Source organism: Chlorocebus sabaeus, chromosome 26 (genome assembly GCF_047675955.1).
Source record: "Chlorocebus sabaeus isolate Y175 chromosome 26, mChlSab1.0.hap1, whole genome shotgun sequence".
NCBI classification, from domain to species: Eukaryota; Metazoa; Chordata; class Mammalia; order Primates; family Cercopithecidae; genus Chlorocebus; species Chlorocebus sabaeus.
In genome coordinates, this window is record NC_132929.1 from 50,383,250 (window position 1) to 50,398,702 (window position 15,453).

At 44.0% G+C, this 15,453-nt stretch overlaps 1 protein-coding gene across 2 annotated transcripts in view; it reads left to right on the top strand.

Annotated features, from left to right (window-relative positions):
* ARID3B (AT-rich interaction domain 3B) overlaps nt 1-15,453 on the top strand; it is a 59,690-nt gene that overhangs the window by 22,589 nt on the left and 21,648 nt on the right. For both annotated transcript variants that reach the window (XM_008015884.3, XM_008015885.3), the window contains exons 3-4: nt 12,294-12,365; nt 12,564-12,636. In XM_008015884.3, coding sequence (XP_008014075.3) covers nt 12,294-12,365; nt 12,564-12,636 — 145 coding nt within the window. The remainder of the gene's footprint in view (nt 1-12,293; nt 12,366-12,563; nt 12,637-15,453) is intronic.

The window sequence follows — 15,453 nt, forward strand, 5'->3', positions numbered from 1 at the left end:
TTTCAGTATGTACTATAAAATCACCCTCAAAGATATTACTCCACTTTGCTACCGGTAATATATTTTCCCAAACCCTTGTCAACATTAGTTATTATTAGTCCTTTTATTTTTGCTGTCTTTTCATATGTTTATGAAACTCCTGGGCTCGAGCAGTCCTTGTGCTTCAGCCTCCCAAAGTGCTGGGATTATAGGTTGGGATTATAGGTGTGACCTGCCGTGCCCAGCCCATAGTTTGCCTTTCAACTTGTTGTGTGGTTCTTTAATCAAGTAGGGGTTTAAAATTTTGGTGTAGCTAAATTTATTGATTTTTCTCTTTATGGTTTCTGTCATACTTGAGAAGGCCTTTCCCTAAGGTTACAAAAAATATTCTTCTCTATTCTTAATACTTTATGGTTGTATTTTTTTTTTTTTTGAGACGGAGTCTTGCTCTGTCCCCCAGGCTGGAGTGCAGTGGCGCGTTCTCGGCTCACTGCAAGCTCCGCCTCCTGGGTTTACGCCATTCTCCTGCCTCAGCCTCCCGAATAGCTGGGACTACAGGCGCCCACCACCTCGCCCGGTTAGTTTTTTTGTATTTTTAGTAGAGACAGGGTTTCACCGTGTTAGCCAGGATGGTCTCGATCTCCTGACCTTGTGATCCGCCCGCCTCGGCCTCCCAAAGTGCTGGGATTACAGGCTTGAGCCACCGCGCCCGGCCTATGGTTGTATTTTTAATAATAGCTCTTTACTATATCTAGAATGAATGAGAAGGATGAATTGAATGAATAGGAATCAAGTGTGTTTAAAGAGTGTTGCTATTTTTAATGATTTTTAATGGCTGCATAATGTTTTATCACATGGATAGCACCTTCATGTGTTGTCCATTCCCTTAATGTCAGACATTTAGACTGCTTTTAATTTTTTACTCTTATAAATAAAATTATACTGTATTTCTAGTTATTTCCTTAGAATAGAGTCATAGACCAGAATTACAAGATCAGGAGGAGACTAAGAAAGTGACGTAGTTATAAGCAGGGACTTAAAGCTGCCCTGCCTGCAATTGATTCTCAACTCCACCATTTGGTCACTTTGTAACCAAGTCACTCGACTTCCTTGTGCCTTGGTTTTCTGAACTGAAGAGTAGGGATAGTAATAGTACCCACTTCAGAGCACTGTGCTGAGGATTAAATGTCAATACACATAAAATGCTGGAATAGTGCCTGGCAGGTAGCTGGCGCAGAGTCCCTAACTTAAGATGGTTCAACTTACTATTTTTCAACCTTATGGTGGTACAAAAGCAATACACACTCAGTAGAAACTACTTCAAGTACCCATACAACTATTCTGTTTTTCCTCTTTCATTGTAGTATTCAGTAAATTACAAGATACTCAACACGTTATTATAAAATAGGCTTTGTATTAAATGACTTTGCTTAACTGTAGGCTAATATATGTGTTCTGAGCACGTTTAAGGTAGGCTAGGTTGCACTCCAGCCCTGGCAACAGGGCAAGACTCTGTCTCAAAAAAAAAAAAAAAAAAAAGCAGGCTAGGTTAAGCTATGATGTTCAGTAGGCTAGGTGTATTAAATACTTTTCCGACAACGGTATTTTTTTTTTTTTTCCCCGAGATGAAGTCTTGCTCTGTCGCCCAGGCTGGAGTGCAACAGCACAATCTTGACTCTCTACAACCTCTGCCTCCCAGGTTCAAGCAATTCTCCTGCCTCCACCTCCCGAGTAGCTGGGATTACAGGCATCTGCCACCACACCCAGCTAATTTTGTATTTTTAGTAGAGATGGGGTTTCACCACGTTGGCCAGACTAGTCTCGAACTCCTGTCCTCAGGTGGTCCACCCACCTTGGCCTCCCAAAGTGCTGGGATTACAGGCATAAGCCACCGTGCCCGGCCCAATATTTTCAACTTCTGGTGAGTATATTGGGTTGTTAACGTCATCATAAGTGTTTTTTTGTTTTTTGAGACAGGATCTCACTGTCGCCCAGGTGGGAGTTCAGTGGTGTGATTGCTGCTCACTGCAACCTGGAACTCCCAGTCTCAACCAATCCTCTCACCATGGCTTCCCAAAGTGCTGGGATTACAGGCACGAGCCACCTCACCTGGTCCCCATCATAAGTTGAGGAGCATCTCTACTCAATTATTAGTTGTTGCTGCTGCTGTTTTTATTGTGATAGGCATTTTAAGGCAAGTGACTTTCCAGAAAGGTCATACTATTTTATATTTCCAGTATGGAAATATGGGAGATCCTATTGTACCAACCCTTGTTGTCATTGAAAATTATCATTTTTTGAAACTTTGCTAATTTTACATATGAATCATGGGCCCCTTTTTTAAAAACACAAATTATTATGTTTATCTCTTGGGCCTTAAAATTTACCTGCTATCTTTAGGAAATGACTTATATTGCCTTCTAGAACCCCTTTCTAGGGTTGTCATTTAGAACTAGCAGCCCACCTTCTTTTAAGTGTGTTCTGATTTCCCCCACCCAGATTCCTCACTTAGCTTGTGCTGAGTCTCCTAAGTTTATTCCCGTTGGCTTGTTCTTCAGGTACCGACATTCATTTGAGTCTTGACCATCTGTCAGGCCCTGTGCTTGATGCACCAGCCTCACAGAGGAGTCAGTCACTATCCCTGTGTGAGAGAGCCTCAGCCTGGTAGAGGTGGCAGGTGGCATAGAGACAGTTGTCATCAGAGAAGGAATGTGTATACCATAGTAGCATCCTGGGATGGGGGTGTGGACCTGGAGGAAGCCTTAGGAGAAGCTCTGAAAAATCTGTGAATGGGGCTGCCTTTTAAACACAAACTGTGACTGTGTTCTGCCTGAGGACACCCAAACTTGTGGAATCCCAAATTTGAAAATAAAAGAGGGATTTTTTGACTTTATAAAGTAACTTATGGTAGCAGTTTTTAAAAATGTTCTTCCTATACATTTAAAATGTGTTGTTTGGGGGGAAAAAAGTTTTATGAAACTTTTGGGCAAGTTTCCCAACCTCTTAGGTCTGTTTCCTTTCTGTCACCTGTGGGTCCAATGAAGTGTTCTTGTGCTGGGCTCTCCAGCTCTGACTTTGTGCAACTCTGAGTGGAGCCTCTGTGGTGTGAATGGATGTCAACAACCATTGTGGAAGTTCAGGTGGTAGCTCAAGGGTTGGAGTAAGCCATAGTGCTGCCAAGTCAGATTCTGCAGAGAAAAGGAGCGACTTACCTCTGTGGTTCTCAGACTTGGACTTGGCTGGGCCAGTTCATGCCTTGGCATCAGGGTGTCCTCATCACCAACAATGCATTTTAGTTTTTGTGCCTCCTTTTGTAGGAACACCTGTTTCTGGGAAGTCTTCTTGATCATTGCATGGAGTGATTCTGTGCCTAGTGGAAAGGTGGGACTGCTGCCCTCTCTTCCTCCCCTACTCTGCCCCCTTTCTACAGCTTAATCGAAGAAGTGTCCTTTAGCTCTTTTCCAAGCCACTGAGTTTGAATTGATCTCTACTGCTGGTAAGAGGTGGGAAGGCTCTTTCTGGTTCCTGCTAAAGTTACCTGACAGCGGAAGGTGTGCATCTGATAATTATAACTCTAGTGCTTCTAAGGCCTGAGCGGTTTAGTTAAGAGCACTAATCCTGATCTTATCAAGAGGGTTTTGTAGTCCAACAGTGTTGCTTATAACAGTATCTGTTTTACTTCCTGGGGCTCCCCTCCCCTCTTAGGATTCTCCTGTAATCCTGCCCATTATGCCTTGTGCATGTCTCATTACCTCCTGAAATCAGTTAAAACTGATATGAGGGCAAAGAGTGTTTTTTCTTTTCTTCATACCAAGATCTGAGAATTGGATTGTTAACATTACATCATTAATCAGGCCAGCAGTAGAGTAGTCACAAATGTGGTACACGTAATGCCTGCAGAGCCATGGATCTGGCCAGCGATAAGCTAGTTTATTTGTTGCTTATTGAAAACAACAACAGCCACAGTCAGCCCAAATGCTTTAGTTACATTTTGTATTTTGGAGCAGTTAGTTGGCATCCATGAGCTTGGGATCAGCCCCTTTGAAGTCTAATGATTTTCTTTTTCTTTTTCTTTTTGAGACAGGGTCTCACTCTGTCACCTGGGCTGGAGTGCAATGGTTCAATCATGGCTCATTGCAGCCTCCATCTTTCAGGCTCAAGCAGTCCTCCTATCTCAGCCTCCCAAGTAGCTTGGACTACAGGCACACGCCACCATGCCCAGCTAATTTTTGAATTTTTTTGTAGAGACGGGGTTTCACCATGTTGCCAGGCTGGTCTCAAACTCCTGGTCTCAAGTGATCTGCCTGCCTCAGCCTCCCAAAGTGCTGGGATTGCAGGCATGAGCCACCATGCCTGGCCTGAAGTCTAGTGATTTTCTAATGATTACTTTGAGGTTCAGGTCCTAGGAATTTGCTTAAATCCTTGACCTTGGGATTCATAATCTATTTGATTTATAGAGAATAGACACATTATCGTTCTGTGTCTTTTTTTAAAATTAATTAATATTTTTTATTTTTTTGAAATAGGGTCTTGCCTTGTTGCCCAGGCTGGAGTGTAGTGGTACAATTGTATCTCACTGCAACCTCAGCCTCCCAGGCTCAAGCGATCCTCCCACCACATCCTCCCAAGTAGCTGGGACTATAGGCATGTACCACCATGCCCAGCTAATTTTTAATTTTTTAAAAATTTTGTAGAGATAGAGTCTCCATATGTTTCCTGGGCTTAAGCAATCCTTCCGCCTCAGCCTCCTAAAGTGCTGGGATTACAGGTGTGAGCCACCACACCCTGTTCTGTGTCTTCAGAGAACTCTCAAGAATCTCTATAAAAGTTGTCAGTATGCGCAATGGTGATTTAAGGACAGGGCAGTTTCTGAGAGGTTCCAAAATATCAGGAACCCAAGTGAAGACTTGTTAGCTTAGCTCCTGGGCTTTAAACTCTAAGGAAGGGTTAACCCTTGCCTTGGGGAGGAATGAGGTATGGGAACTAAAATTGCTTTGGACATCTGAGCTGTGCTTTAATAAGATATTCCAGGTGGTCAAGGAGTAATCCTAAAATAGCCTAGATACTTAATTGCTTTTAAAGTCAGGCGCTTCTGTCTCTGGGGAGGTACAGCTCTAAGGAATGCAGGGCTGGCTCCTCAGATCTTAGAGGCGTGGTCTGTTGTTGTTGGTTTTTTTTTTTTTTTTTTTTTTATCTCAGTAAAAAGAAAAGGTCCAAGGTAGCCTTCTTGGATCAGGAGACCTTTGTTAAATCTACCCCTTTCTTCTCATTGGCAGTAAGCCTTTGGCTTCTCCTGCTGCCAAGTTTCATAATCTGGCTTCTTCCAGGGCTGTGAGATTGGTTTTGTCACCCCACCTCCCTGGGCAGTGGTCTGTTTTCATTAGTGTTTAAAGGCTTCCTGCTTGATCCCCTGTCCGGCCTCTGTTTGCATCAGAACATACCTTTCTCACTATAAGAATTCAGATTAATCTTTCTCTTTCTCTTTCATCCCCTCAATCCAGATCCAGCTGATTCTCCGTTTATGGCACTTATTTCTCCCTGGTTCTGCTACTCTCCATCTCCCCTAGTCCCACATTCTCAACTTGGGCTACTGCGCAGTCACCTACCCCCAGTGCAGCCTTGCCTTCTAAATTTTTCAATACCATTTACAAAATCTGTCAGCATTACAAGTCATTACTGAGGGGCATTAAACATGTTTTTGATTAAATGAAAAATCATACTACTTTCTTACTTGTAATTCAAAGACTAAATAGGCCGGGCGCACACCTGTAATCTCAGCACTTGGGGAGGCTGAGATGGGCAAATCACCTGAGGTCAGGAGTTTGAGTCCAGCCTGGCCAACATGGTGAAACCCTGACTCTACTAAAAAAAAAAAAATACAAAAATTAGCTGGGCATGGTGGCATGTGCCTGTAATCCCAGCTACTCGGGAGGCTGAGGCACCAGAATCACTTGAACCAGGGAGGCGGGGGTTGTAGTAAGCCCAGATTGCACCACTGCACTCCAGCCTGAATGAGAGAGTGAGACTCTGTCTCAAAAAAGAAAAAAAGAAAGACTAAATAAATAATGTGAAGATATCAGTTCTATGAGAAATTTTCTATGATTTCAGTGCAGCCTGGTTCCAAATCATTGTAGGTTGGAAAGCAAATGATAAGTTGTGACAAATGGTTCAGATTAATCTAGAAAGCATAGTTTTTTTAAATAAAACAAAATGAGCATAATTGTGTTTTGTAATTGTTTGTCTCTCGCTGTCTCTCCATTACACAGTAAGCTCCATGAGGTGATCATCTGTCGTCTTGTTTTTCCTTCAGAACCTTTTACCGTAACTGGTAAATTCTAGGTGATCAAATGTTTGTACATGAATGAATATAATGAAAAAAAAAAAAGGAAAAGTGAAAATCCCCCGTGATTCCAATCCAATTAGGTGTCTGTATACATTTGTATGTTTCTGTTTTTTTTTTTTTCAACTAAAATGTGCCACTAAACAGTCTAAAACATTGATTTAATCATGTGCTTTTCTGTCCAGAAAACATCCACTGCCTCCCCACTGTTCACAGTTCAGAGTTTAAATTTCCTTCTGGTATTCAAGGCATCTCACAGCCCCTTTCAACCTTAACTATTCAGACTTTCTGTCCTTATATCCTCCCTGTCAAAACATGCCTTGTTTATCCCCCACTCCATGCTCATTTAAACTGTAAATCTCCCTTCAACCCATTCTTCAAGACCAGCTTAACCTCCACCTCTAAGCCACCCAGCCTTTTCTTCTACCTCCTGAGCACCCTGGGTTTTCCTATTTGTTGTCTTGCAATTATATGCTATATGTGTTCGGTTTGTTTTTCCAACTTCATGGTGGACTCCCAGTGGTGGGAACTCCTTTTTTTTAAGTGGTATTCTCAGCACCTTGTACAATGCCCTACCTGGGGTAGGGTCTCAGGAAATCTGTGTTGAATAAACTTGTCATCAGGTCTTTGCTTCTCAGGACAGAAAGGGACCCTAGAGACCATCTCCTCCAACCCTGTCTCATGTTGGATTCTGCATCATGACATGCCATACAGATGGTCATCCAGAGACAGCAAACTGCCCACCTCCTGGGAAGCTCACTCCATTACCAGGCAGTCCTAATTGTTTTAAAAAAAAGTCCTTCTGTAGACCTGAAATCTTCCTCCAGGTAACTTCTGCCTATCACCCTAGTTGTGCCCTCTGGGGCTTTAGAAAGAAAGGAGGAAAAAGCCTAGTTTCTCTTCACTCACTAGCTTTAGATTTTCAAAGATAGTGAGTCTGTTTATTTCCCCTGTATGCTGTTGAAATGGGTTCCAGGGTTGAGATGCTGGGGAAGCATTATTCTAATTTTGAGTAGCAGTCAGGTTATTAGACCTTGATTCATTATTTTTGAAGGCATGTGTGTACGTGTCACAGTGTAAGCTGCCATCTTCCTCTGGTCCATTCAGAGGTGTAGCCCTCTTCTCTCTTTCTCTCTCCCTCTCCCCTGATCCTCTGTCTTCTGGGGGAAGATGGGGCTCATTCTACTTGAATGGTCTATTTTGGAGGGAGGTAAAAAGTTAGCAATTCTTATTTCAGAACTGCCAGATAACTCTCCTGGGCAAGCATTGTGTGAGGGCTGCTTTTCATTTGGCTAAAGTGAACAGGTGAAGCCATGAGATAAAGCAAGGAATAAAAGAATCTCCCATTGATAGGAGCTGCCCAGTGCCGTGACCTGGGCATTTCAGGCATCTATGGACAGAGGATTTTATTCTCACTTCTTTTTCTTCCTTTCTCCCTTCCTGATCTCCCTACCCAGAACACTTAGTGTTATTCTTTCCAACTACAAGTCAGCATGGTGTAACAGAGAGAGCCAAACAGACCTAGGTTTACATCCTGGCACTGTCACTAAGAAGCTCTGAGCGGGTTATTTGAGCTCTTTGAGCCATTGTTTTCCCATTTCTAAAATAACCACTTCTACATTATAGAATTAAGTGAGAAAATGCTTGTAAGGCTCCTGGTACAATCCTTAGTATGCAGAAGGCACACAAACACTAGCTTTCTGCTACCTTTTCCCTTTCCCCCAACCTTCTTTTCCTGGGGAAAATTAGCTGAATGTAGGTATAGTAGCCAAAGCTAGTCTTGGGTGTGTATTTGGGAGCAAACTATCAGTTTCCTGTGAGCTCCTGGAGAGATCAAAGATGTTAAAAGACAGTTCTCAAGTAGGAGAGGCTGAGAAGGCTGTAAATGGCAATAAGTGGCCACTCTGGCTACTGTTGACTTCCCACACACATTTCTGGGCTATATAATACTGCTGCCTGCTGCTGATGGTGTAACAAAGTCTGTTCCCTGGGCAGGTTAAACTTGCGTGCAGCAAGCCTTCAACCGAAATGCTTTCCTCATCAACCTCTTTTGATCCCTAAAATGTTGAGCTGTCTCTTTTTGGGTTTGTTTTCCCCATACTCCATCTGCCTCTGTTCCCTGCTTTCTTCCACCATTACAGTCTCAGTCAGCCACAGTCAGCATCCGAGAAAAAATTATTTCTGGGCTGATAATTTTCTAGTAGTCACACCCATACCCTATTGATAAGCCGAGAAACCTACTGCACACAAACTTGAATTGCATAAGTGACCATGTTTCACAACAGTTGATCAGAGTTAAGAACCAAGAAAATAACTGGTTAAGCCTATAACCCACCCAGTGAAAGGGGGAGGGGAAGACAGAGGAGCTGTGGGGTTGGAGGTCCCACGGGGGAGCCCGTCTCTGTCTTTTAGCAGATGTGTCAGTGCTCCCTCTTTATTTTTTTATTATTATTATTATTATTATTATTATTATTATTATTATTATTTTGGTAGAGATGGGGTCTCCCTTACCAGCCTGGCCAACATGGCAAAACCCCACCTCTACCAAAAATACAAAATTAGCCAGGCATACTGGCATGTACCTGTAGTCCCAGCTACTCAGGAGGATGATGCAGGAGAACTACCTGAACCTGGGAGGTGGAGGTCGCCGTGACCCAAGATCATGCCACTGCACTCCAGCCTACGCAATAGAGACTGTCTCAAAAAAAAAAAAAAAGAGAGAGAGAGTCTTCCTATATTGCCCAGGTTGGTCTTAAAGTGCTGGAATTATAGGCAAGAGCCACCATGCCCAGCCGGTCAGTGCTTTCTATGCGCTCAGGGCTGGAGACAGACAAGTAACTGAACACAGGTGATAGAGCCCAGAGGAGAAAGGCATTGAATCTGCCTGCTGGGCAGAGGCAGGAGGCTCTGCTACACTGTGAAAGGCAGGCAGGGCTCAGGAATTACTCTCACCTCAACCAGAAAATCCTGTGAAGCAGGATCAAAGTTTAACTGCCTTAAGACAAAGAATGAATGCACGTTGGGCATTTTTCCATCAGCCCCAGCTGAATGGAGCATCCTTGCCTTGGAGCTGGACAAAAGAAAATACCTCCTCTCTGGGCAACTATTTTCCCCACATTTTCTTTAAATAGAGTAACTGACAGTTCCTATCTGTGGAATGGGTCCAACAGTGGGATTACTCAGAGTTCGGTGTCTCATTTCTTTCCTGCTCTGGCAAGTCTTCCTGATCTCTGTGGTCACCAAGCTGGAGGCATTTCAAGCTAAGTGGGTCACACTTAGTGGGCTCTGTGCAAGGCCTCACCATCCTACTGCTCGGATTCTCTTGCAGGTTGGACAAAGCTGGAGAAGTCAAGAGGACCCTGCTGGCCCCAGCCCCCATCCTACCAAGGCATTCTCCGTGCCTGGAGCCGAGCGCTCACACTTGGGTGTTTATTTTCACACATAGTCACATAGTGGTCACAGCAGCGTGCTTGTTTTCACACTGCTGTCCTGCTGTGGAAAGCCCTGTCTGACTTTTTAGGTTGTGGATTCCACCCTTTCCACCCAACTGAGTGTTAAATAGTTTTTGAGTGAGCATTCAGAGTGCTTGGAAGTTACTATAATTAGCAAAAAAAAAAAAAAAAAAAAAAGGTGCTTTCATCTCTCTTGATGACTGATAGAGAAAGAATCCTTCTGTGAATGAGATCAGCTTCAGAGCTCTGGCCAGAGAGTTGGGAATTGAGCTGCCGCAGTAAACAGCTGACATAACAGAAGCGGCAATGATCCCCCATTAAATGTCTTTCAGCCGATAGGGGCTCCCGGGATAATTGACTTTCCAGCAGGAATTACTGGCTCAAACAAAATCACTGGGCATTAGGGCAACCTACTGCATCCTTTGAAAGGGGGAATGTAACTCTCTCTGGTTTTGCTGACCTGACAGGCATAATTCGTCTTGATTATTCATTGTGCTAGTTGCCACCAGATGACACCAGATTTCTGGTGACTGTAATTACAATGTGGGATGAGCTTTAGCTTTTTTTTCTTTCTAAACAATGTTCCTCCCACTTGGTTATTGGCTCCCCTCAGCTGAAGGTACTGTAGGAAGGAATCCAACAATGTCTGCCTTGGGAAATGATGAGTGCACGGTCAGATAGCATTTACCGAGCACTTCCGTACACACGTCTTTTACTAGATAAGCAGAGAAACAGTTTAGTGTAGTCTGTTTCATTTTAACTGACAGAGTGTCACTTCTTGATTATACTTACATCACTGTGTGCCAGACTGCTGCTATCAGAAAGTGGGTCTGCATCTCAGAGCCCACTTTGAATAGGTGAAGCAAAGTATGGCCCCAAAATGTAACTGCATAATGCCTTCTCCTTTCAGACAAGCTTTATTAAAGGGGAAGGTGGAAGAGAATGGAATTCAACCAAGCTTTTATTTCATTGACATGGTTTTAGAAGAAGATTCCTGAGTAGTCCAAAGAATGTTCTCCCAAGAAACCACTGCTCCCCAGCTCCACATGTCCTTTCCTCACCACATACATACCCCGGGCAGCCTGTGGTCCTATGGGAGAAATGAGTATGACAGATTTGGTGTGGGACCTCCACTGACCGGTGGGTCGGGGTGAACAACAGAGTTCTCCTGTGAGAGTTCATACCCTCACTAGCACAAAGACTTTTTGAACCCCTGTAAGGTATCTGTATATTTTTTGAAGAGGTGCTTAATTGTTGTACCAGGCAATGTGCTATGTGCCTGAGGACAAAGATAAATAAGACACCTTTGCTCTCAAGGAGATTACCATATGGTGGGGATGACAGATACTTTCCAAGTAATATGTTAAAAATCTAAGCTAGAAGTGAAGAGATTGCTTCTAGAGTACTTAGTATAGCCATGGTTGAAGGAAAGGCTTTCTGCTGAAGAGATACCTGATTGGAGGAATAAGAGTTACTGGACTTGGCTGGGCACAGTGGCTCATGCCTGTATTGCCAGCACTTTGGGAGGCCGAGGTGGGCAGATCACCTGAGGTCAGGAGTTGGAGATCAGCCTGGCCAGCATGGTGGAACCCCATCTCTACTAAAAATACAAAAAAAAAAAAAAAAAAAAGTGAGCCGGGCGTGGTGGCATGCACCTGTAATCCCAGCAACCCAGGAGGTTGAGGCAGGAGAATCACTTGAACCCGTGAAGTGGAGGTTGCAGTGAACTGAGATCGCACCATTGCATTCCAGTTTGGGCAACAAGAACGAAACTCCGTCTCAGAAAAAAAAAAAAGAAAGAGTTACTGGACTGAATAAAGATGGGAAGCAAGTTTAAAGAATATTTGCCATTCCTTCCTATTTAGTTGAATGGTGTTGCTTCAACCCATTCACTCAAGATGGGCTTAGATTTTCATTGTTTCTCTAATAAAAATGAACTCTCGCCCTAGTGGCACAGAGTCTGTACCTTGGGAACAATCTCAGTCCATAGTGGCCCTCGTATCACCATGAATTCTTGCCATGCGGCTTAGGGTTTTGAATGGTGAGGCTTGGCTAAGAGACCAACTTCAGGATGTATGTGCTGCTTGCTTTGACCCTTATCACTTAGAGTGTTGTGTAGGAAACCGGGCGAGGTATCTTCCCAGTCTGCAGGAAAGTGGTGCATCTCAGAGTGATGGCTTCTGAGGATCAGCTGGGAATGAGCCCCTTCTAAGCAACGTGGGCCTTTGTGTCTTCCTCTTCCAGGATTATCAAGTATAAATGACACCCACTGTTCTCCAACAAATGAAGAAGATTCTTCCACCTGATTCCCTCTTTATTTTGGAACCAAATCGAAAGCAAAAAAAAAAAGATGTCCCTATAAGGGTGGCAGAATTAGTCTTCTGAGGTGTCTTTTATAGTATGAGTGAGGATAGCACAATTGCTAAGCGTCTTCATCTTTGCCCTAAATGATTGCCTTGCCCTCCGTCCTAACTCTTTCTCTTCCTTTGCCCCTCTCAACTTTGTGTTTTGTTCCCTTTTAGAATGGTGGTTTGGCCTGGAGTGATGATGCAGATGGAGGCCGGGGAAGAGAGATCTCTCGAGATTTTGCCAAGGTCTGTAATATTTCCTTTGTGATATAGATAGGGGCAGTTCTGCAGTGGCTTGTTATAGCTGATTCCCAAGAAATAAGGACCAAAGTAGCCAGTGAGTTGCATTTGTAGTGATTCAGATGGCCATAGTGTAACTGGTATAAGACTTCAGCAAGATGGAATTTTTCATTGTGTGTTTTTCTTGGGGGATTGGGATTGCAGCTGTATGAACTGGACGGTGATCCTGAAAGGAAAGAGTTCCTGGATGACCTCTTCGTCTTTATGCAGAAGAGGGGTGAGTGTGCATCTACTCATCGTTCCAATTCAGGGAATACTGATAGAGTGCCTACTGTGTGCTAATCACTGTTAGACATCCTGGACCACTAATCCTCATCCAGGAGGACAAGAGGCATTTACTGCCAGTTGGTTCTGGATTTAGCCAAATAACTGATAGCCAGATTGAAGAGGACAGAGAAGGCGTTGGCGCAAAGTAGATGGAATGATCGTCCACGTTTGGCCCTGCCTGATTTTGTGTCTCTTCTTCCAATTAACTGGTCTCTGGAATCACTTCAAATTCAAATATGCCTTTTTTTAAGCCTTAAAGCTACCCTGGACTTCACTTAATCTAGCATGTAAGGCTTCTTGTTGGTGTATCTAGTCTCATGGAGACTGAGAAAGGTAAGTGAAAGAATAGAGGCCCCTCAGGATATTTTGGAAAGGTCTGAAATGATCCTTGGAAAGGAAAGGCCAACACTTTCTTCTTACCCATTGACTTTTGATGTTTGTATTTGCTGGCTTGGTTAGTACATTCCTGCAGTTTAACGGTCAGGTACATAGGCATCTGCTTTTTTTTTTTTTTTTTTTTTTTTTGAGATAGAGTCTCACTCTGTTGCCCAGGCTGGAGTGCCGTGGCATGATCTCAACTCACTACAACCTCTGCCTCCCGTGTTCAGGCAATTCTCGTGCCTCAGCCTCACAAGTGGCTGGGACTACAGGTGCCCACCACCATGCCTGGCTAATTTTTGTATTTTTTTTTCACTAGAGATGGGGTTTCACCATGTTGGCCAAGCTGGTCTCAAAATCCTGACCTTAAGTGATCCACCTGTCTTGGCCTCCCAAAGTACTGGGATTATAGGCATGAGCCACTGTGCCCAGCCGCCATCTGCTTTATAATGCACCCTCCCAATTCTCTTTCCTTCTCTCCTCACTCCCCGCACATCCCCAAGAGCCATCTCCACTATAGACTATGGTGTGACTGAGTTTAGAGCTGAGTGACTCAACTTCCTGGCTTTGTATTCAGTCATAGCAATGGGTTCACCAGCCAGGTCAGCCCTCAGAATGCATGGCCAGCACCCCAGCCTCTCTAGGAGAAGGCCTTCAGCAACCTGTGTGGCTCCACCTTAATCACCCTCAGGACAAAACCATAGGAGAGAACTACTCCCAGTAGCCTGTTCCCAGCATCCTGTTACAGCTGATCATGCATCCCTTGGTGCCTGTGTCAACAACTTTATTGAGACTTAAGAATGAAATCTTCCTCTTTATCCTGGGCCAAGCTGTAATGGCAGCCCCCAGCAGCTAAATATTCTAAGCTCATTCTCTCTCTTTCCCTCCTTCCTCCCACTCCTTTACCTTTGGCAGCCTTATTGCCTTCTTGGTAGCATGTTTGTTACTGCTGGTTTGCTTTAAAAGGCAATCGAAAGTTTTGAATCTTGGTTTTCCCCAATCTCTAAGCCCATCAAAGCAGTCTGAGCAGCCCTCATTAGTTTGCTCCTCCAGCTGTTACCTGGAACTACATGTGTCAGTAAAAAACAAGAAGATAATCCTGAGGCTGGGCGCAGTGGCTCCTGCCTGTAATCCCAACACTTTGGGAGGCCAAGGTGGGTGGATCAGGAGGTCAAGAGATCAAGACCATCGTGGCCAACATGGTGAAACTCCGTCTCTACTAAAAATACAAAAATTAGCTGGGCGTGGTGGCGCCTGCCTGTAGTTCCAGCTACTTGGGAGGCTGAGGCAGGAGAATTGCTTGGACTCGGGAGATGGAGGTTGCAGTGAGCCAGGATTGTGCCACTGCACTCTATCCTGGCAACAGAGTGAGACTCCATTCAAAAATAAGGAAAAAAAAAAAAAAAAAAATATATATATATATATATATATATATATATATATATATAAAATCCTGAAAGATAATGTGACTGGCAGCAATGAACCTCCCTGTTTGCCCTGAGAGAGAGAAATCCACTTAATACTTTGGTCTCCCCTTCCAATTACCTTTTAATTATTTACAAGCTCCACAAGCCCAGCTGGTGCAAACCCAGGAGCTGATCCTGTCTCAAAGGGGCTGCCATAGCAATATAGATTTTAATCAGCAGTGGAGCTCCACTGCTTTATTTTCCACTTCATTGTTTTTCTCCTTTCCCTGAAGGATTTTTAAAGGAAAATGGAAGTGAGATCAGCCAAGCCAATTGTGAAGATCAGTAACTGTTTACTACTATATGTCCCCACTAGACTAGGAGCTCCTCAAGGAGGACCACTTTGTCATTCTTTCATGTCCCCAGTGCTAGCACAGGGCCAGGCAGGAAGGTGCTCAGGACATGTTTGCTGTGCGAGCAGTCTTGTTAGTTTTCCCGGCTCAGCTTGCCACATGCAGGGTATTCAAGCTGCATTGAGGTTTGGGTGCATCTGTGTCCTTCAGCCAGCTGCCCCATAATTGAGAGTCAGCAGTAGAGAGCAGTCTTTGCTGCATATCCTGCTGTTCTGCGGCAACTGGGACTGCCAGATTGCCATCTAGTATATTTCTAAGTGAACCCAAAGCAGGAGCGAGTGACTTCCTTTGATAATGTCAGTTTATGGTTCTTCAGGTCCTGAGTAAATCTTTGTCCTGTCTTCAGCACTTATGTCAGGTATTTCACTATTTGCTGGCATTACCAACAGAAGGGAAACGGTTCTGTCTGCTACTTGTTACTTTAATAAAAGGTTTCTCAGCCTCAGCACTGTTGACTTTGGGATGGATAATCCTTTGTTGTGGAGACTGTCCTGTGCACTGTAGGATTTTGTTTTTAGTTTTGAGACAGAGTCTCACTCTGTTGCCTCAGCTGGCATGCAGTGGTGCGAT